Source organism: Gopherus flavomarginatus, chromosome 6, assembly GCF_025201925.1.
Source record: "Gopherus flavomarginatus isolate rGopFla2 chromosome 6, rGopFla2.mat.asm, whole genome shotgun sequence".
NCBI classification, from domain to species: domain Eukaryota; kingdom Metazoa; phylum Chordata; order Testudines; family Testudinidae; genus Gopherus; species Gopherus flavomarginatus.
In genome coordinates this window covers 96697574-96718106 of record NC_066622.1, presented here as the reverse complement: position 1 = coordinate 96718106, position 20533 = coordinate 96697574, and the positions used below count along the sequence as shown (strand labels likewise).

Sequence of the window (20533 nt, the reverse complement as noted above, 5' to 3'; positions counted from 1 at the left end):
CCACAGCACAGTGCTGTGTGACAAGTGTAACGGAAAGCCAAAGAATCAAATGGACGCTCATGGGGGGGGCGGGGGGGGAGGGGACTGAGGACTCCAGCTATCCCACAGTCCCCGAAAAGCATTTGCAGTCTTGGCTGAGCTCCCAATGCCTGTAGGGTCAAACACATTGCCTGGGGTGGTTCAGGGTATAGCTCGTCAGTTTACCCTCCTCCCCCCCCCATGAATAAAAAGGGAAAAAAATCGTTTCTTGACTTTTTTCAATGTCACCGTATGTCTACTGCATGCTGCTGGTAGACACGGTGCTGAGGCAATGAACAGCAGCATCCTTTCCTCTCCCTTCCCTGGTGGCAGACGGTATAGTGTAGTAGGACTGGTAGCCGTCCTTGTCATCATCCCGTGAGTGCTCCTGGCTGGCCTCAGGTGAGGTTGGCCGGGGGCGCCTGGGTAAAAAATAGGAATGACTCCCGGTTATTCCTGGCAGATGATACAGAACGGCTGGTAACCATCCTCATCATAGCAACTGGGGGCTGAACTCCATCAGCCCCCACTCTTTCATGTCTAAAGAAAAGATTCTGTACTGCCTGGACTATCATAGCAGCTGGAGGCTGCCTCCCCCTCATTTTATCTCACTAAAAAGTCAGTGTTTCTTATTCCTGCATTCTTTATTACTTCATCACACAAATGGGGGGACCCTGCAATGGTAGCCCAGAAGGGTTGGGGGAGGAGGGAAGCAACGGGTGGGGTTGTTGCAGGGACACCCCCTGGAATAGCATGCAGCTCATCATTTCTGTGGAGTCTGACATGGAGCGGCTGTGCTCTCTGATACACTGGTTCTCTAGTACACTTGCCCCATATTCTAGGCAGGATTGACTCTATTTTTAGATACAACATAAAGGAGGGAATGACCTGGGGAGTCATTCCCATTTTTGTTTTTGCACCCCCGGCCGACCTCAGCTAAGGCCAGCCAGGAGCACCCATGACAGCAGCAGACGGTATAGAATGACTGCTAACCGTCATCTCCTTGCCAATTTACAATGGCACAGCAGACAGTACAGAACAACTGGTAACCATCTCTGCTACCTTGCAAAGACAAATGAATGCTGTTGTGTAGCGCTGCAGTACCGCCTCTGTCAGCAGCAGCCAGTACACATACGGTGACAGTGACAAAAGGCAAAACGGGCTCCATGGCTGCCATGCTATGGCGTCTGCCAGGGCAATCCAGGGAAAAAGGGTGCGAAATGATTGTCTGCCGTTGCTCTCACGGAGGAAGGAATGAGTGACGACATTTACCCAGAATCACCCGCGACACTGTTTTTGCACCATCATGCATTGGGATCTCAACCCAGAATTCCAATGGGCGGGGGTGACTGCAGGAACTATGGGATAGCTACGGGATAGCTACCCACAGTGCAACGCTCCAGAAATCGACGCTAGCCTCGGTACATGGATGCACACCACCAAATTATTGTGCTTTGTGTGGCCACGTGCATTCGACTTTATACAATCTGTTTTACAAAACCGGTTTATGTAAAATCGGAATAATCCTGTAGTGTAGACGTACCCTAAGACAGATACTCCTTCTTGTAAGTAACCAACAAAATCATTTACTTCGGTCCAATCATTTAAATCTCTACAAACTCAAACATAAAAGATTGTGCAAGTGTAACTAAGGGCATCTGCTGCAGCCAGCAGGTTTGCATAAGTGTAAATGAAGGCTTAAATTGTTTTGCATAAGCTTTGTTACTGACAGAGTCCAAAGTGGGTTAGAGGGCAGGCAGTTAAAAAAATAACAAAACACTGTTTTTTACATGTCAACCAAGCACAACTGATCTGCAAATTATTGGGAGACAAACCTGCAATCCCACAATGATTTTTACAGTTGCTTTTCAGTGCAGATCACATTCTAAAAACAAAACAAATTTTATCTAAAAGAAAAGATTTTGAACAACGATCTTGTTTAATGGGTGTTCTTGGGAGAAACCTATATAAACAAACCAAAATTTACCATCTTCTATCAAACTGCTTAGGCATAGACTAGGTGCTTGCTTCATTATTATTTATATCCAATTTAATGCTGGCATTGAAGCTAACAGAGTTTTATAATGAGAAACATCATTGTGAGGTTAGGTAGCATAAAAAGGAATAACAGTCATAAATTAGGCCCAGAGATTAAAACAATTATTCACCAACAACACAAAACATAGTTGGTAGGCCCAATTTTTGATCTGCCAGATTTGAATCTCCTTTTTATTAGATTATGTTCTACATAATTTATTATAAAGTGTTTTTTTATTGATATCTTCATGCAAAAATGACACTTCATACCATTTTACTCAAGAAGAGCACTTTGTGCCTGAACCTGCACCACTGAAGTCAACTGGAGTTTTGCCACTGACTTCAATGGAAGTAGAATCTGGCCTCTATAATAATCCCCCTTCCTGCCACAGATGCCACTTACAATAGTCAATTTGCAATAATATATCAGCCTCTTCTGGGTAAAGATTCGTACCTGCCACTGGGGAGAGGTGGGAAAGCCACAGATTTCAATTTCTTGTCTTCTGCAGCTGTTAAGCAGTTCTTAATAGTCTCCTCAAGTTGCTCTTCACATTTGTCTGAACCCCACTGTGGGATGTGACAATGGATCACGAACTTTGCTGCTAGTCCACTGGACTGGCTGAGGGCAGCTGATACATAAAGAAAAGGTGATGATTAGTTTCTAATATAATCATTTTACAATTTATCACACCTTCCATCCCAAAGCACTTCACTCACAACACTAATTATTGTTCACTCCAGAAAACTTGCAAGAACATCAAGGCTGCAAAATCAAGCATTCCAGAATTAGCATAGGTTCCGGAATTAAGGTTGTTTAATTACATGATCAGATACTTTTTCCACAGGATCCATGTCTCATTCAGTGAATGGTTAGTTATTTAATATTTGTCTTTATCCTCATTCTGTGTGTGGTCTCAGGCCTTATTTAACACACATTCAAACTCTCTACTGAAAAGACAGTTACTCACCTTTGTAACTGTTGTTCTTCGAGATGTGTTGCTCATATCCACTCCAGTTAGGTGTGTGCACGCCGCGTGCACGTTCGTCGGAGAAACTTTTACCCTAGCAACACTCGGCGGGTCGGCTGGGCGCCCCCTGGAGTGGCGCCGCTATGGCGCCTAATATATACCCTGGCCGACCCGGCCACCCTTCAGTTCCTTCTTGCCGGCTACTCCGACAGTGGGGAAGGAGTCTGGGTTTGGAATGGATATTCACATCTCGAAGAACAACAGTTACAAAGGTGAGTAACCGTCTTTTCTTCTTCGAGTGATCGCTCATATCCATTTCAGTTAGGTGATTCCCAAGCCTTACCTAGGCGGAGGGGTCAGAGTGAGATGTGGCAGTATATAGAACCGCTGCGCCAAAGGCTGCATCATCTCTAGATTGCTGGACCAGCGCGTAGTGCGAGGTGAAGGTGTGGACAGATGACCAGTTCGCTGCACGGCATATCTCCTGGATAGGCACGCGTGCCAGGAAGGCGGTTGATGACGCTTGAGCTCTAGTAGAGTGCGCTGTAAGGTGGCCTGAAGGGACATGAGCTAGGTCATAGCATGTGCGAATGCAAGCAGTCACCCAGGAGGAGATCCTCTGGGAAGAGACTGGCAGGCCTTTCATCCATTCCGCGACCGCCACAAACAGTTGGGGAGACTTTCGGAACGGCTTCGTACGCTCAATGTAGAAGGCGAGTGCCCTGCGTACATCTAAGGAGTGTAGCTGCTGCTCCCGCCAAGAAGAGTGGGGCTTTGGAAAGAAGACCGGGAGGAAGATGTCCTGGTTGGTGTGGAAGGCAGACACAACCTTAGGGAGGAACGCCGGATGAGGGCGCAGCTGTACCTCGTCTTTATGGAAAAGAGTGTATGGGGGGTCCACCGTGAGAGCTCTTAGTTCGGAGACCCGCCTGGCCGATGTAATGGCCACCAGGAAGACTGTTTTCCACGATAGGTACAGGAGCAAGGAAGTCGCTAGAGGCTCAAATGGCGGGAGCATGAGCATGGTTAGGACCAAGTTAAGATCCTAGGTAGGGGCAGGGTGACGTACGGGGGGATAGAGACGCTCTAGGCCCTTAATGAACCTAGAGACCAAGGGGTGGGAGAACACGGAGTGGCCGCCCTCGCCTGGCTGGAAAGTGGATATGGCCGCTAAGTGCACCTTCAGAGAGGATGTCGCTAGGCCCTGCTGCTTAAGGTACCAGAGGTAGTCTAGGACCGTGGGGATCAAGGCATCCGAAGGAGTAACGCCCTGAGTTGCGCACCAGCAAGAGAAGCGTTTCCACTTTGCCAAGTACGTGAAGCGGGTGGAAGGCTTCCTGCTGCTGAGGAGAACAAGCTGAACCAGCGTGGAACAGCTCAACTCTGCCGCGTTTAGCCACGCAGGAGCCACGCTGTGAGGTGGAGAGCTCGCAGGTCTGGGTGACGAAGCCTGCCGCGGTCTTGTGTGATCAGGTCCGGGAGGAGAGGGAGGGGAACTGGGGTGTCTACGGACAGATCTAGCAGGATGGTGAACCAGTGCTGTCTGGGCCACGCAGGTGCGATCAGGATCAGATGCGCTTTGTCCCTGTGGAGCTTCAACAGGACCTTGTGAACCAGGGGAAACGGAGGGAAGGCGTACAACAGGTGGTGCCTCCACGACAGGAGGAATGCGTCCGTGATCGACCCCGGGGAGAGACCCTGAAAAGAGCAGAACTCCTGGCACTTCCTGTTCGAGCGGGAGGCGAACAGGTCTATGCGGGGAAATCCCCACCTCCAGAAGAGTGAATGGATGACGTCCGGTCTTATTGACCACTCGTGACATAGAAAGGATCAGCTGAGCCGATCTGCCAAAGCGTTCCTGGACCCCCTGAAGGAAGGACGCCACTAGATCTATCGACTGGGCTATACAGAAGTCCCAGAGTCGAATGGCCTCCTGACACAGGGAGACGAGCGGGTCCCTCCTTGCTTGTTGATGTAGTACATGGCCATTGTGTTGTCCGTGAATACCGAAACACAATGGCCGTGCAGATGTTGTTGAAACGCCTGGCAGGCAAGGCGGACTGCCCTCAACTCGCGGACGTTTATATGGAGTGTCAGCTCCTGGGACTACCAAAGGCCCTGGGTACACAGGTGACCTAGGTGGGCCCCCCAACTGAGGGATGACGCATCCGTCGTTAAGGTCATCGATGGTGGCTGTTGATGGAACGGCATCCCTGCGCATACCAGGGATGGAGTTAGCCACCAATCGAGGGAGCAGAGGGGGCTGGGGGGAACTGTCACCAGGACGTCTATAGGGTCCCTGCCCGGGCGGAAGACCGAATGGAGCCACGTTTGGAAGGGTCTCATGCGGAGCTTGGCATACTTTGTCACATAAGTACATGCGGCCATATGCCCCAGGAGTCCGAGACAGGTGCGAGCTGAGGTGATCGGGGAGGCCTGTAAGCGTCGTATGATCAATACGATCGCTTGGAAGTGGGGCTGAGGCAAGTAGGCGCTGGCTTGAGTGGAGTCCAGTGTTGCCCCTATGAAGTCCAGCCTCTGCGTGGGGACCAGGGTGGACTTCTCGGTGTTGAGGAGTAGTCCCAACTGGGAGAATAGGTCCGTAACTACATTGACGTGCTGCCGTACCTGAGACTGAGAGGACTCCTTGAGGAGCCAGTCGTCCAGATACGGGAACACATGTATCTGTTGCCGGCGGAGGTGGGCGGCAACGACAGCCATGCACTTTGTAAACACCCTTGGGGCCGTGGAGAGGCCGAAGGGGAGGACTGTGAATTGGAAGTGCTGGTGGTTGGCCATAAAGCGAAGGTACTTCCTGTGCCGTGGAAAGATGGCAATATGGAAGTACGCATCCTTCATGTCGAGGGCGGCGTACCAGTCTCCAGGATCCAGTGAGGGGATAATCGTTCCCAGGGAGACCATAAGGAACTTCAGCTTGAGCATCCATTTGTTGAGTCCGCGCAGGTCTAGGATAGGTCTGAGGCCTCCCTTGGAGATCAGAAAATATCGGGAATAAAACCCCTTTCCTCTCTCGTCTAGAGGTACCTCCTCTGTAGCTCCTGCAGCGAGGAGAGATTGGACCTCCTGTAGGAGGGCTTGCTCGTGAGAGGGGTCCCTGAAGAGGGACCGGGAAGGGGGGCGGGAGAGTGGTGATGAAGCAAATTGGAGGTGGTATCCCTGCTTCACTGTGCGCAGAACCCAAAGGTCTGATGTTAATTGGGACCACGCCGGGAGGAAGTGGGAGAGGCGGTTGGAGAAGGGAGGGAGAGGATACTGTTCTGAGGCTGGTACGCCGTCCCCGGGCACACCTTCAAAAGTTGGCCTTGGGGCCCGGTGGTGCCTTAGAGGGTCCCTGGTTTTGGCCTCCTTGGGAACCGGACTGGTGTCTGCGGCCTCCCCGCCCGCGCCTTCTATTGAAGTCCTGCCTCTGGCGAGGTGGAAAATACGGGCGGTGAGTTTGAGGCCTGAAGGGTCTACGCTGGGTTACGGGGGTATGCATCCCCAGCGAGCGCATGATGACTCTGTTATCCTTCAGGCTCTGCAGCCTGGGATCGGTCTTCTCCGAGAACAAACCCTTGCCATCAAAGGGTAAGTCCTGGATGGTGTACTGCAGTTCCGGAGGCAGGTTAGAGACCTGGAGCCAAGAGATGCGCCTCATGGTAATCCCCAATGCCAAGGTTCTGGCTGCCGAGTCGGCCGCGTCCAGGGAGGCCTGGAGAGAGGTCTTGGCCACTTTCTTGCCCTCCTCCAGGAACGCATTGAACTCCTGGCGTGAGTCCGGGGGCAGCAGCTCGGAGAACCTACCCACTTCAGCCCAAGTGTTATAGTTATAGCGGCTCAGTAGAGCCTGTTGGTTGGCCACCCGGAGCTGTAGGGCCCCTGCTGAGTACACCTTACGACCCAGGAGATCCATTCGTCTGGCCTCTTTGGACCTCGGGGCCGGTGCCTGCTGGCCATGTCGTTCCCTTTCGTTGACTGACTGGACAACTAAGGAGGAGGGAGGAGGATGGATGTACAAGTACTCGTACCCCCGAGAGGGTACCATGTACTTTCTTTCAACTCCCTTTGCCATCGGTGGAATGGAGGCTGGAGACAGAGGGTGTCAGGAGTGGCCTGGATGGTCTTAATGAACGGCAGCGCGACCCGGATGGGAGCATCAGCGGTGAGGATGCTCACCACGGGGTCCTCGACTTCTGGGACCTCCTCCACTGGGAGGTTGATGTTGAGGGCCATTCTGTGCAGGAGGTCCTGATGGGCCCTGAGGTCTATCGGCGGGGGCCCTGACGATGAGGTCCCTGCCACAGCCTCATCCAGTGAGGAAGAGAAGGATACCCCGGGGATGAGGGGGTCTTGGACGGCCTCCTGCTCCTGGGACGGCTCCTGCTCCAGATGCCCTGGGGAGTCCGGAGGATGTGTAACTTGCTCTTCCGACTCAACTGCGGGGGGGCAAGAAATGGTGGCCACTGGTGCCCGATGTTCTGAGGCAGCAGAGCGGGTCTGGACCAGAGGAGCACCCTGGGCTTGGTGGTACGCCCAGGGTGTCCAGAAGGACCACTGCTGAGGTCCCATGTCCTGTGGCCGAGAGTCCTGGAACACCCCCACCGGTACCTCTGTATCCCGGTCCCGGTCGTAGTAGCTGTCCGCCTGGGAGGATGCGGACGTGTGTCTGGACGGCCAAGGTGGAGCAGAAAAACCTGGAGCCAAAGTCCCGACCGATCTTGCATCTCTTGATCGTGGGGACCGGTGCCGGTACTCATAGCGGTACCGAGAGCGAGACCGGGACCTGCGACCGGTCCGGCGCCGGGAGGTCGACCGGGATCTTGAGTCTCTACGCCCTGATCTCCTCCGGCAGGTATGGTGCCTGGTACGGTGCTGGGAACTGGAGCGGTACCGCGAGTAGCGTGTTGGTGATCGAGAGACTGACCAGTGCCGAGAGCCTGACCGGTGCCCAGAGCCCGACCGGCGCTAGGGCGAGGACCGGTGCCGAGACCGAGAGCGACGTCGAGATCGGGAGCAATGTCTCGACTCAGAGCGGCGGCAGGACCATGATCTTGATCGGTGCCGGACCCCTAAGCTGATCGACGGCGGTCTGGTCAGGGTCGGCTTGCCCAGGGACTGCAATACCCGCACCGGCGGTGCCGGGGGTAGGGGCGGTGCCGCTTCAGTGATGGCAATCATGTCCCTCGCCACAGAGATAGTCTCCGGAGTCGATGGTAAGGTGAACTCTACCACGGCCGGTGCCGGGGAGCTGTCGGGTGCCGGACTCAACTGCCCTCGTGGAGCTGGAGTCGATGGCACCAGTTTTGGCTGTGCCACGGCAGTTATCGGTGCCGGGCGGTCAGCCTTAGGTGCAGTCTCTGGCTGCAACACTGACGTTGTCATCTGACCCTTCGCCGTCTTTGACCTCGGGGAGAGGGAGCGGCGTGGGGTCGATTTCGGTGCTGGCGGTGGCCGGTGCCGGGAATCCTTAGGCGTACCGGCGACGCCCGGTGCCGTAGGGGTGCCTTTGCTCACCGACTGGCTCGTGCTCGGTGCCGAGGGCGACGGTGTCAGGGCCGCTTCCATCAGGAGCTGCTTCAATCTAATGTCCCGCTCCTTTTTTGTCCTTGGCTTAAAAGCCTTGCAAATTGGGCACTTAGCCGATAAGTGCGATTCCCCTAGGCACTTCAAACAGGAGTCATGGGGATCTCCTGTCGGCATCGGCCTATGACAGGCCGAACACTGCTTGAAACCCGGTGAGCCAGGCATGAGCTCCGGCACCGGGTGCGGGGAAGGGGCTATCCCCTGAACCCCGCAACACTTACTGATTAACAACTATAACTATAAACTACAACTAACTCTAATGAACTATATATATACACAACAACAGTAAACTATACTACGAATATAACTAGAAGAAACTACGAGTAGCTAGGGAAGGTGGAGGTCAGCTAAGCTGCACTCCACTGTTCCAACGACCGACACGGGCGGTAAGAAGGAACTGAAGGGTGGCCGGGTCGGCCGGGGTATATATTAGGCGCCATAGCGGCGCCACTCCAGGGGGCGCCCAGCCGAGCCGCCGAGTGTTGCTAGGGTAAAAGTTTCTCCGACAAACATGCACGCGGCACACACACACCTAACTGGAATGCATATGAGCAATCACTCGAAGAAGAATACAGTATTACTAATTTTCTGATGGGCATTTCTATGGTATTCGCTCAATTATATCTGAAAGCTTCACAGACTTTTAATGAATTTATCTTCACAGCACCTTATTATTCCCATTTTACATATGGGAAATAGAGGCACAAAGAGATTAAGATCAAAAGTATCCCAACAGTTTTGAATGTCCAGCTTGAGGCACCTGGGAGGTGATTTTTCAGAGTAGTTAATATTTTGATGGCACTTTATATGTTGAAAGTACAGTTCCAATCAACTTCAGTTGCAGTTGTAAGTGTGCAGCACTTCTTCAAATCTGTCACCACGTGTCTCATATTGGCCACCCAAAAAACGAGGAACATATAATTAGTGCCTAACTATGAAAAGTATGGTTTAAGTGACTCGCCCAGGCTCACATAGGAACTTGGTGGCAGGGCATGCAATAGAATCCAATTCTCCAGGGTCCCACTCAACTTCAAGGAAATGGATAAAGTTTGGCAAAGTTGTAAGCAACTAAAAACAGGGTCTTATTTGTAGATTAGAAGGCCAGATGAAACCACTGTTATCATCTAGTCTGATCTCCTTTATAACACAGGCTATAAAATTTTTGCAAAATAATTCCTTGACTATATTTTAGAAAAACATCCAATCTGGATTTAAAAATCACCAGTGATGGAGAATCCAACAGGACCCTTGGTAAGATGTTCCAATGGTTAGATACGCTCACTGTTAAAATCTACACCTTCTTTCCAGTCTGAATTTGTACAGCTTCAACTTCAAGCCATTGGCTCGTGTTATACCTTTCTCTGCTAGATTAGAGATCCCATTATTAAATATTTGTTCCCCATGCAGGTACTTACACACTGTAATCAAGTCACTCCCTAACCTTCCCTTTGTTAAGCTAAATACATTGAGCTCCTTGAGCCTATCAGCATAAGGCACATTTGCTAATCCTTTAATTATTCTCGTGGCTCTTCTCTAAACCCTCCAATTTATCAACATCCTTGAATTGCAGACACCAGAACTAGACATGGTATTCACAACAGTGCCAAAAACATAGGTAAAAAAACATCTCTGCTCTTTACTCACGTTATAATGGAAATTGTTGAGAAAGCTTACTTATAAGTGGTGCTATTTAAAATATACACAAGAATTTTCTGATCTACCACTTTAACATACAGTCAGTCACCTTTAGGATGGAGCACAGTATTTACAGGAGAGCTCCAGCCATTAAAAATTTTTTTAGTATCATACATTAATATCTAAAATAATGGAAGTGGCAATTTTAAAAATACCAACATAACGTGACAACACAAATGGTAAAATCCCTTCACCATGGCCCCTTGCTTTTAAAACTAGGCTATTTATTTGGGGGATTTTTAAAATGAGACTATTTACAGCATCCAGTCTCTGTGGTTTTGAAACACTAGATTGGACAAGGTATTAGAAAATGTATTGTAGGGAACATTTGATATAATCTTTCTTCCATCTTCAACCCCTAGAAATCAGTTAATTTTGTTCACAGGTAAGATGCAACCTCCACAAAGTAAATTCAGAGTTATATATTGCCACAGATATTTTAAAATTTCCACAAGTATTTCTTTCATAATTATATTTTTGATAATATAGCTGTTGTGCCAGGGTGGGAGAATAACAATTTAAGGAAAAAGATAATCACAAGATTTACATCTATATTTATATTCAAACATTTAAAGTACAGTTAGGGAAAACTTCTGCTTTGATTATTTGTTCTAATAAAATTGGTTTAATACAAGGTAACTTACAAACTACTGAATATATTATACTGCGAGGTGGATCCTTAGCTATGGCTGAGGAACACACAATGTGCAAATCTGGGGGTGGAGGATAAGTCAAAGGTCATAAAGCTCAGCTTTGCATTCCCCCAATCTTGGGGCTGCCATGGGCAGAAATGGCCCCTGGTGTAAGTTAAGCCAGCCTAACTACTGCCAGGGGGCTAAAAAACAAAGCCATGTGATGGGCACAGAACAGGGGGACCCTAGCCCCCTCCGTATCATCCAGGTATATCGCCTATACCAGCACCAGTTAGAAGGAAGGCACAGGAGCTTCTACATCACCAGAGAGATTTTTTAAAAAATATTTCTTAGTGTAGACAAAGCTCTAGATTAACCCAAGAACAGATCAGAGTGGCAGGAGAAAAGAATGAGTATTTGGGAGGAGGAAAAGCTGATATATTAAAAAAGATAATATAGTGCCCTTTTTACCTTCAGCAACTTCCAAAGGTCCTTGTGATTTGCGGAGCTCTTTTACTGTTTCTAAAAATTCTTTCCCACCAGCCTTTTCCAAGGCCTTGCCTGCAAGGAAACAAAGCAAAAGGCTTTTATTTGAAACTAACAAAACAAACTGTATTTCTTTTTAAAAGAAAATACAACTGCAAATTGTTTCAAGAACAAAAGTTAAACATGTATTATCTTGATTTACTCTTATTCACCAGGATTTATTTATCAATCCTAAACTACCTGTTATTATTAGTACTTATTTTTATTAACATTTATGCATTTTACAAAAGCCAAATGAATAAATGTTTGTTAACATGTGTGAACCAAAAAATGTATGAAATAAACATTGTATGTTTAAACGATGTGGAATGATCACATATTCTTCACCATGAACAAACTAAAATATTCCCTCTTTCCTACTTCACTCAGAAAAAAAGAGGTTAGTATATAAACAACCAAGAGAAAATAATGTTGTATTTAACTTTTTAAAAATGCATTTTTGTAAGTGAAGCCTGTTCAGTTCTCCGGATATATCATAAAAATGAGATTCTGACATCGCAAACAGAAAGCCACCTCTATTTTTTTCCCCTGATATAATAATAGTAATAAAAAAGTGAGAGGATATACATGAATGGAAAATTTAGAAGGTTTAAATTTGCTAAATTTTTCTAAATGCCAGTTACATTTGACCATCATTGTTCTTAATATGCATAATTAAATTAAATCATCTCCCGATAATATGAGATACCAGCAGAATGACCTTATTGTTAAAATCTTGAAGTTAAGGTATGCTTTTTTGTACTGTCCAACACATCTGCTTATTATTTGAGTTCTTGAAAATAACACAGCATGTAACACTTTTTTTTTTATTGGTTTTGGTACATTGAGTTAGTATCTTATTATTTGAAGTACCTGAATTTTAGTTCTCTATAAAATATGCCACCTTTTTTATAATATAGGTTTAAAGAAAAGTGTATAGTAGTGTTTGCAGTACTTGCTCCTCAGATAGCGCTGAGAAGGATGAAAGCATGGGAACCAGATCTCTCACATAGTAACTCCTCACTTAACGTTGTAGTTATGTTCCTGAAAAATGAGACTTTAAGTGAAACCATGTTAAGCAAATCCAATCTCCCCAAAAGAATGAATGTAAATGAGGGTGTTAGGTTCCAGGGAAATTTTTTTCACCAGACAAAAGAATATATTATATACATACTGTGACAGACCCACACCAGTGGGGTACAGGAGTCTGTTAGAGGGCAAATATACTGGTCACTGGGTGAGTAGTTTTCTGTCCCCTGAGTGACCAGAGCAGGGGCAGCACTAGAGTAATCAGGAACCTGCTAGAACCAATTAAGGCAGACAGGCTGATTAGAACACCTGCAGCCAATCAAGGCAGGCTAATCAGGGCACCTGGGTTTAAAAAGGAGCTCACTTCAGTTTGTGGTGTATGTGTGAGGAGCTGGGAGCAAGAGGCGCAAGAAGCTGGGAGTGGGAGTGGGAGTGGGAGTGGGAGTGGGAAGGAGAAGGAGAAGGAGAAGTAGAAGTGCTGCTGGAGGACTGAGGAGTACAAGCATTATCAGACACCAAGGAGGAAGGTCCTGTGGTGAGGATAAAGAAGGTGTTTGGAGGAGGCATGGGGAAGTAGCCCAGGGAATTGTAGCTGTCATGCAGCTGTTACATGAGGCACTATAAACAGCTGCAATCCACAGGGCCTGAGGCTGGAACCCAGAGTAGAGAGTGGACCCGGGTTCCCCCCAAACCTCCCAACTCCTGATCAGACACAGGAGGAGTTGAGCAGACTGTGGGTTCCACCAGAAGGGAAGACCTCTGAGGCAAGCAAATCCACCAATAAGCGCAGGATCCACCAAGGTAGAGGAGGAGCTTTGTCACAACACACACACACACACACACACACACACACACACACACACTCTATAAGTTTTAAATAAACAATTTAATACTGGTACACAGTGATGATGATTGTAAAGCTTGGTCGAGGTGGAGGAGTCAGAGGGTGGGATATTTCCCTTACTGCTAAATGACAAATTAGCAATTGGCTAAGCCCTCCAGGGTTAACTCTATCACTCTGCAAGGCAGCAGGAATGGAGGGAGATATGTGCATTTCCCTTAAGCACAGTGCCTTGTTAATTAGATGAGTTTTCTGAGACCACAGCTGCTGCTAAAAAGCTCCCTTCCTCCTGAGCTCTTCTCTATGGAAGATGGGGTAAGTGGGGTGCAGGAGCAAGGGGACACCCTGACGTTAGCCCCCCTCTTCCTTCCCTCCCCCCCGGCACAGCAAGGAGTCTCGGGGAGCAGCTCCAAGGCAGAAGGCAGGAGCAGCACATGGCAGTGGGGGGAGGGACACAGCTGAACTGCAGGCAGTTGCTGCACAGGGAACTTAGGGGAGCGGGGAGCTGATAGGGGGCTGCCAGTCCACCCTGGTTCCAAGCCCCCACCAGCTAGCTGCAACGGGCTGCTCTTCCTGCTGCAACGGGCTGCTCTTCCTGCAAGCAGTAGACAAAGCAGGCGGCTGCCAAATTACTTTAAAAGGGAGTATTACACAACTTTAAATGAGCATGTTCCCTAACTGATCAGCAACGTAACAATGTTAACCGGGACAACTTCAAGTGAGGAGTTACTGTACTAGAAACTATCGTAAATAAGATGTGCACAGGCTATGAAAAAATTCTAATCAAAATACAAAATGTGCATTGCAAGAATTTTCCAAGAATACCTCAAAACTGCTAACCTAAAAGCCAGGTTCAGCAATTTAGAAGACGATACAGTGCTTATTGGCAGAGATATCGCTACTCTGCAACTTCACTTCAGTTCCCTGGTGAAGAAAGTGGACAATCAGGAAAATTATGCCAGCAGAAATTGTATTTTATTGGACTTCCAGAATCAGCTGAGGTAACTGATCCAATTGCTTTTCTGCAATCATTTATAAAATAAACAAACAGTTGAGATGCCAGTGGGGATGAAATCCTTGCTGAATGGTTATATAAAGCCCTGACCCTATGCCTATTTCTGGGATCCTGACTGCAACTGATATTGGGCAAGTAACTTCACTGCCCTGTGCCTCAGATTCCCCACTTATAAAATGGGATAATAATACTTCCTTATCTCACAGAAGTGGTGTTAGGCTTATGACACTGATGTTCACAAAGCATGTGAGATCTACAGCGAAAGACATAAGCAGTAGTATGAATATATTTCATTTCCTTCTGAGCTTTTTCAAATGCAAATACAAAATAACTAATACAGAAAGGGATATATGAAGGGATTACTCACCTTGTGCAGTAACTGCGTTTCTTCAAGATGTGTGTCCCTATGGGTGTTCCACTTCAGGTGCGCATGTGCCTCTCAAGCCCTTGATCGGAGATTTTTAGTTAACCGCATCTGTTCAGCATGCGTATGCACCCAATGCCTCCTCATGCTGAACACCAAGGCTATATAGGAGCGTGCAGGCAAACCACAATGAGTTCTTTCTCCACCCAAACATTCCTTAAGGAACAGACTGAAGCAGAGGGGGAGGAGGGCAGGCAGTGGAGCACCCATAGAGGGACACATCTTCAAGAACCAGTTACTGCACAAGGTGAGTAACCTCTTCCTCAAGTAATGTCCCTATCAGTGCTCCACTTCTGAGCAGTATCCACATATGGAGGAGGGAATTTCAGAATAGAGTCCAGTACTGAAGACAGTGCTGCAGAACCAAGTGCTATATGGAATCTAACAGCTTGGATCAGGGCCTAATGTTTCAAAAATGTATGTATTGAAGCCTGTGTAGTGGCTCTACATATTTCAGATATTGATACATTCTTCAGTAGTGCCATAGAAGTTGCTTATGATCTGGTTGAATGTGCTATAACCCTCTGGGGGGATGAACACCTGCAACCGTATAACAAGCAATAATACATCCAGAAATCCACTTCAATAGTCCTTGACTAGAAATTGAGGATTCCTTGGATCTATCTCCAAAGGAAATGGTGACTTTCTAAATTGCTTGGTCCTATCTAAGTAAAACACCAATGCTCTTCTAACATCCAGGTATGTAAGCAGGATTCCTATAGGAAACTATGTGGCTTCGGGAACTTCAGTAGAACTTCAGGCAAGAATTAACAGACCTTGTCCTTAAAGAATGCCATGAGATGGCAGGGGGCCTGCCATCAAAGCTCCAATATCCCTGACTCTTGGGGCCAACATGATGGCTACTAAGAAGACCGTCTTCATAGACAAATGCAAGAGTGAACAGGTTGCCATAGGTTCAAATGGAGATCTCATAAGGTATTTAAGTACCAGGTTGAGGTCCCACATTGGGATGGGGTCCCTAATTTGGGAATAAAAATTCCCCAGACCCTTACAAACCTAGATGACACAGGATGAGCAATATGGAGAACTCTTCTACTGGAGGTTAAATGGCTGATATTAAGGCCAAATGGTCCTTAATTGAGCTAACTGATAACCCTGATTTCTTTAGATCCAACTGATAATCCAGGATGACTGAAACTGACACAGATTCAAGCAGAAGGCAGCAACAACACAAATGGAAGAGTCTCCTCCATTTCTGCAGGTAAGTAGTACAGACTGATGTCTTCCCACTATTCAGTAATACCTGCTGTACTTCCGAAGAGCAGGAGGATTATAACCCTGAGAACCATCAAGGAGCCACGCTCTGAGTCAGAGAACCACTAGGTTGGGAAGAAGCATGCGACCCACATCCTGTGTTAGACGAGGAATGGTTGGGAGCTTGAATGATGGTTGGGCACATGGGTGAAGCAGGTAAGAGTACCAGTCCTGTCTCAGCCAGATCACCACTGTAAGGATAACTCTGTCCTATCACATAGGACCTAATCGCATCAATCACACTATCAGAGGCTCGTTCACCTGCACATCTACCAATGTGATATGTGCCAGCAATGCCCCTCTGCCACGTACATTGGCCAAACCGGACAGTCTCTACATAAAAGAATAAATGGACACAAATCAGATGTCAAGAATTATAACATTCAAAAACCAGTTGGAGAACGCTTCAATCTCCCTGGTCACTTGATTACAGGCCTAAAAGTCGCAATATTACAACAAAATTCAATAACAGACTCCAACACAAGACTGCTGAATTGGAATTAATTTGCAAACTGGATATCATTAAATTAGGTTTGAATAAAGACTGGGAGTGGATGGGTCATTACACAAAGTAAAGCTATTTCCCCAAATCTATTTTCCCCCCCTACTGCTCCTTACACCTTCTTCTCAACTGCTGGAAATGGGCCATTTTGATTACTATTACAAAAAAAATTTTTCTCTCTCCTGCTGATAATAGCTCACCTTAACAGATCACTCTTGTTATAATGTGTATGGTAACACCCATTGTTTCATGTTCTCTCAAATAAATTTGTTAGCCTCTAAGGTGCCACAAGTACTCCTGCTCTTTTTGCTGATACAGACTAACATGGCTGCTACTCTGAAACCTGTCTTATCTGATCTTGTTCATCACCCTTAATATAAGTGGCATTGGAAGGAAAGCACAAAACAGTCCCCTCCTCCAGGACAGAAGAAAAACATCTCCCAAGGAGTGGTGGCCTCGTCCGGGGACAAGGATGAAATATGTATTTGAGCGGTAACCTCCTTATTCACCTTAGCTTCCTGTTCCTCAATTGTCTCCTCCGGTGGGGGGGGACAGGTTGGGGATGGGAGAGTTGAACAACTCTGGCCTCCCTATGAGATGGTACTAGTGGTCTGACAAATTGCTTTTAATAGGCAGCCCAATATGTCCCACTGCGGGGCATATTGTAAGTGGGTGTGGCATACAGGATTGGTTCCACCACCCTTGATAACAAGCGCGATCCTCCCTATAACTATCAGATGAAGGCTTCCTGGAGAGACATGTCTGAGAATCCTGAACAGAAATAGAAGAGACTGACTGAAAGTCTTCCTCCATCAGGTCCAGTGGTGTCACACCCACAGAAAACAGTGGAAAGTCCTGCAGTACCAGAGGCGGTAATCAAGAGATCAGGGTCTCAGCACCTACAGATGCTCAGTACCCAAGAGGAGTGGGGACTCTCGCTCATCTGTTATTCAGAGGTCCCTTGAATACCTAAACTCTTGCGAACCTGAGTAAGAGATCGGTACCGATGCAGCAGCTGCACTGACAGAGTTGCTGATGGTACCATTGGTGGGCATACAAAAGTTGATGCCAGTGATACCTGGCACTGTTACATGCTTGGTGCCAAATGCATAGCTACTGACGGCTGGGCAGAATATACAGGTAACAGCTGGGATGAATGCAAAGGTACCAATGGCTGGACCAAACCCAATGGTTCCCGTCCCAAGTGTCTATGCTAGCCCTCCTTGCTCCAAGAAGATAATGAGATCTTATCAGAGCAATGTCTCTGGGACTCTGGGACTTCACAGACTTGCTGGTACCAGAGGAAGAATCCTTCAAGTCAATGGTACCAAGCCAAGAAGCTGAGGCTTCAGAGACTATAGATCTGTCCAGACACCTCGTCATTTTTTGGAGCTGGCTCCTTAAAGTAAGAGTCTGTGCCCTTGTTTTTGGAAGTTTTCCCTGACACTTCCAACACCTCCCCTTTCATAGGAGAAGGTTGTGCTAAGATAGAAGAGGCGCTGGATCTATCCTGAGATAGATGAATTGGGAAGGGAGGGGGCTGCAGAGGGGGAGAGGTTGGGAGTCTCCTGACCTGGCTCAGACGATGGTTGAAGAAAGCGCTCCATGATTAATTTGATCTTAATCTCCCTGTTTTTCCTCGTCCTGGGCTTGAGGGCTAGACGGAAGTTGCACTTAGTGATGTAGGACTCCCCCAAGCAATGGAAGAATTTAGAGAGGCTGTTGCTCACTGGTATGGTCTCTGAGCAGTAAAGGCAGCGTTTGAAGCCTGGAGAAGCCAGGCATGTCCTGCCAGAAGGAAACAAGTCCCCTAGAGGGAAAGAGGGGAAATGATCCTCTCCCTACTTACCTGTACTAACTAGAACAACACTGAAACTAACAACTAATTACACTAAGTATTCTAAGAAGGAACTGAGGGCAGTTCATCCGCACACTCCTTTATAGCCTCAGTGTCAACACGAGGAGGCAGGGTGCGTGGGCTGGGGCTGAACAGGCATTGCTAACTGAAAATCTCTGATCCAGAGCTACAGAGGTGCATGTGCACCTAAAGGGGAGCACCCACAAAGAAAATACTTGAAGAACAATTGATTATTTAACTGCGTTAGCACCCATGGATTCTAAAAAGATAAAAACTTTTAAAAGGCAGTAATAAAGGATCAACTAGGTCCACAATTAGGCTGTTTATACTACAGCCTATGTTGGCATAACTTACATTGCTCAGCGGTGTAAATATTCCACCTCCTTGAGCGACATAAGTTACACCAACATAAGCATTCATGTGCACAGCCCTATGCTGGTGGAAGAGCTTCTCCTGCCAACGTAGCTTACACCACTCACAGAGGTGGGTTTTTTATGCTAATGGGAGAGCTCTCTCCCATCAGCATAGAGCGTCTTCACCAGATGCACTGCAGCAGCACAGCTATATTGGTACAGCTGCTATGGACCACAGAAGATTTAACAAGTCTTGACCTGGAAGGGAGAATGAAAAGATATCAAACCAATCCTATTTTAATCATGGCATTTGTCATCTCATCTGTATGTTAGCTATTATTTGCAATTCACCGATTAGCTGCAAATATCTGGAGCCTGCCATTCCTGCTCAATTCCAGCCTGGTTTTCAGGACAGAAATGAAAGAGTATTCAATTTCAGCAGTCAGCCAGTAGACCAGATATCAGTCCAATGCTAGATTTGCCTTTGCTGCTTCCAACAGAGCCTTACCTATTTCCTCCTTGAGGTCTATTTCAGCAGTTGTTGGGTGAACAATGCCTTCTACTTTCATGGAGCCAATATGGCTGACGTCACTTTGTGTCAGAGAAAGCTGCAAGATGAGAATGAGAATACAGAAAGAATTAAACTAATAATTTTAACTGTGAAACCATTTTCATACCAAATTACTACAAAAGAAGACAGATGGACCCCACTTTCATGGGTCATTCATTTTACTGTAGTCAAGTTGTCTGATTCCAACTTTTAAACTTTACTTTTATATGCTCTTAGAGTACACCAGGCCTAATTCCCCACCCACACATCATCACAGAACTGGAAACAACCAATAATTGAAGCCTTAATGAGAGTTCAAAAAGCTATTCTACAGACTCTACAGTCCCATTTCTCTCTTCGTTCAATCTCAACAACAGAAAAAAGGACAGAAATATGAGATTATCACACAAAAAATGACATCACAGCTCTATAAGCTTTTTGGAAACTCACCAGTTGCACATTAAGTAGAGTCTGCTGGAGATTTGCTTTTAAATTCTGTGAGTACTTCATTTGCAGTGAGCATGCTCCCTAATCTCACTGCGTCTCCCTACTTCATTCTGAAGCAGAAATACAGACCTGAACTTCTGGATGATACACAATGGAATCTTCTGCTATTGAAAATGCCCTTTGGTCTGGAGAAGATATGTGGGGCTGGTAGCCAGAAAACAATGAGTTTTACCAATTCCACTGAGTGGAATTCTGTGCACTTCACAACTGTTATTATTGAGCAAGGCCTAATAACTCTACTCTAGGAGTAGGTTAAGTATCAGCCCTCCCCATTTTACAGAAGTAAATGGGAGGCTGCATAAAGTCACATCTGGTCGAACTGGGAACAGGACCCATATCTCGAACAGAGCAGACCCAACACTCATCCACATAGCTACACTATTGCTCCAAAAGAACTTGCCAGATTTATGTGCTGTGGTATGCAATCTGTAAATTAGGGCTACTTTTTCATATGCTAAAGCGTGGCCCAGCAGGGACTGAAGAACCAGGAGTCAGGGCCAACATGCCCAGTTTCTGGTGAATCAAACCAAATTGACGCTGGACTACTGAAACCTGGGAGAGGTGCTGTTGGCTTGGTGCCAATGCCCAAGTCTTGCACATGGTCCTTGTGCCTAAGGGGTCCAGGCCAACAGCTGTAGGTGCTGATCTCAAATAGAGCCAGTGCTAAAGAGGGCCTGACAAAGCATACATATGGCTCCAATTATTGAGTATTTTTAAAAGG

At 47.2% G+C, this 20533-nt stretch overlaps 1 protein-coding gene and 1 long non-coding RNA gene across 2 annotated transcripts in view; one reads left to right on the top strand and one right to left on the bottom strand.

Moving 5' to 3' along the window:
- The window catches only part of LOC127054009 (core histone macro-H2A.2), a 43137-nt gene that overhangs the window by 4733 nt on the left and 17871 nt on the right, over positions 1-20533 (bottom strand). The window contains exons 5-7 of the mRNA XM_050959620.1: positions 19264-19363; positions 11405-11494; positions 2510-2684 (exon numbers count right to left, since the gene is read on the bottom strand). Coding sequence (XP_050815577.1) covers positions 2510-2684; positions 11405-11494; positions 19264-19363 — 365 coding nt within the window. The remainder of the gene's footprint in view (positions 1-2509; positions 2685-11404; positions 11495-19263; positions 19364-20533) is intronic.
- The window catches only part of LOC127054102 (uncharacterized), a 32648-nt gene that overhangs the window by 3867 nt on the left and 8248 nt on the right, over positions 1-20533 (top strand). The window contains exon 2 of the long non-coding RNA XR_007775179.1: positions 15897-15989. This is a non-coding gene — a long non-coding RNA (uncharacterized LOC127054102). The remainder of the gene's footprint in view (positions 1-15896; positions 15990-20533) is intronic.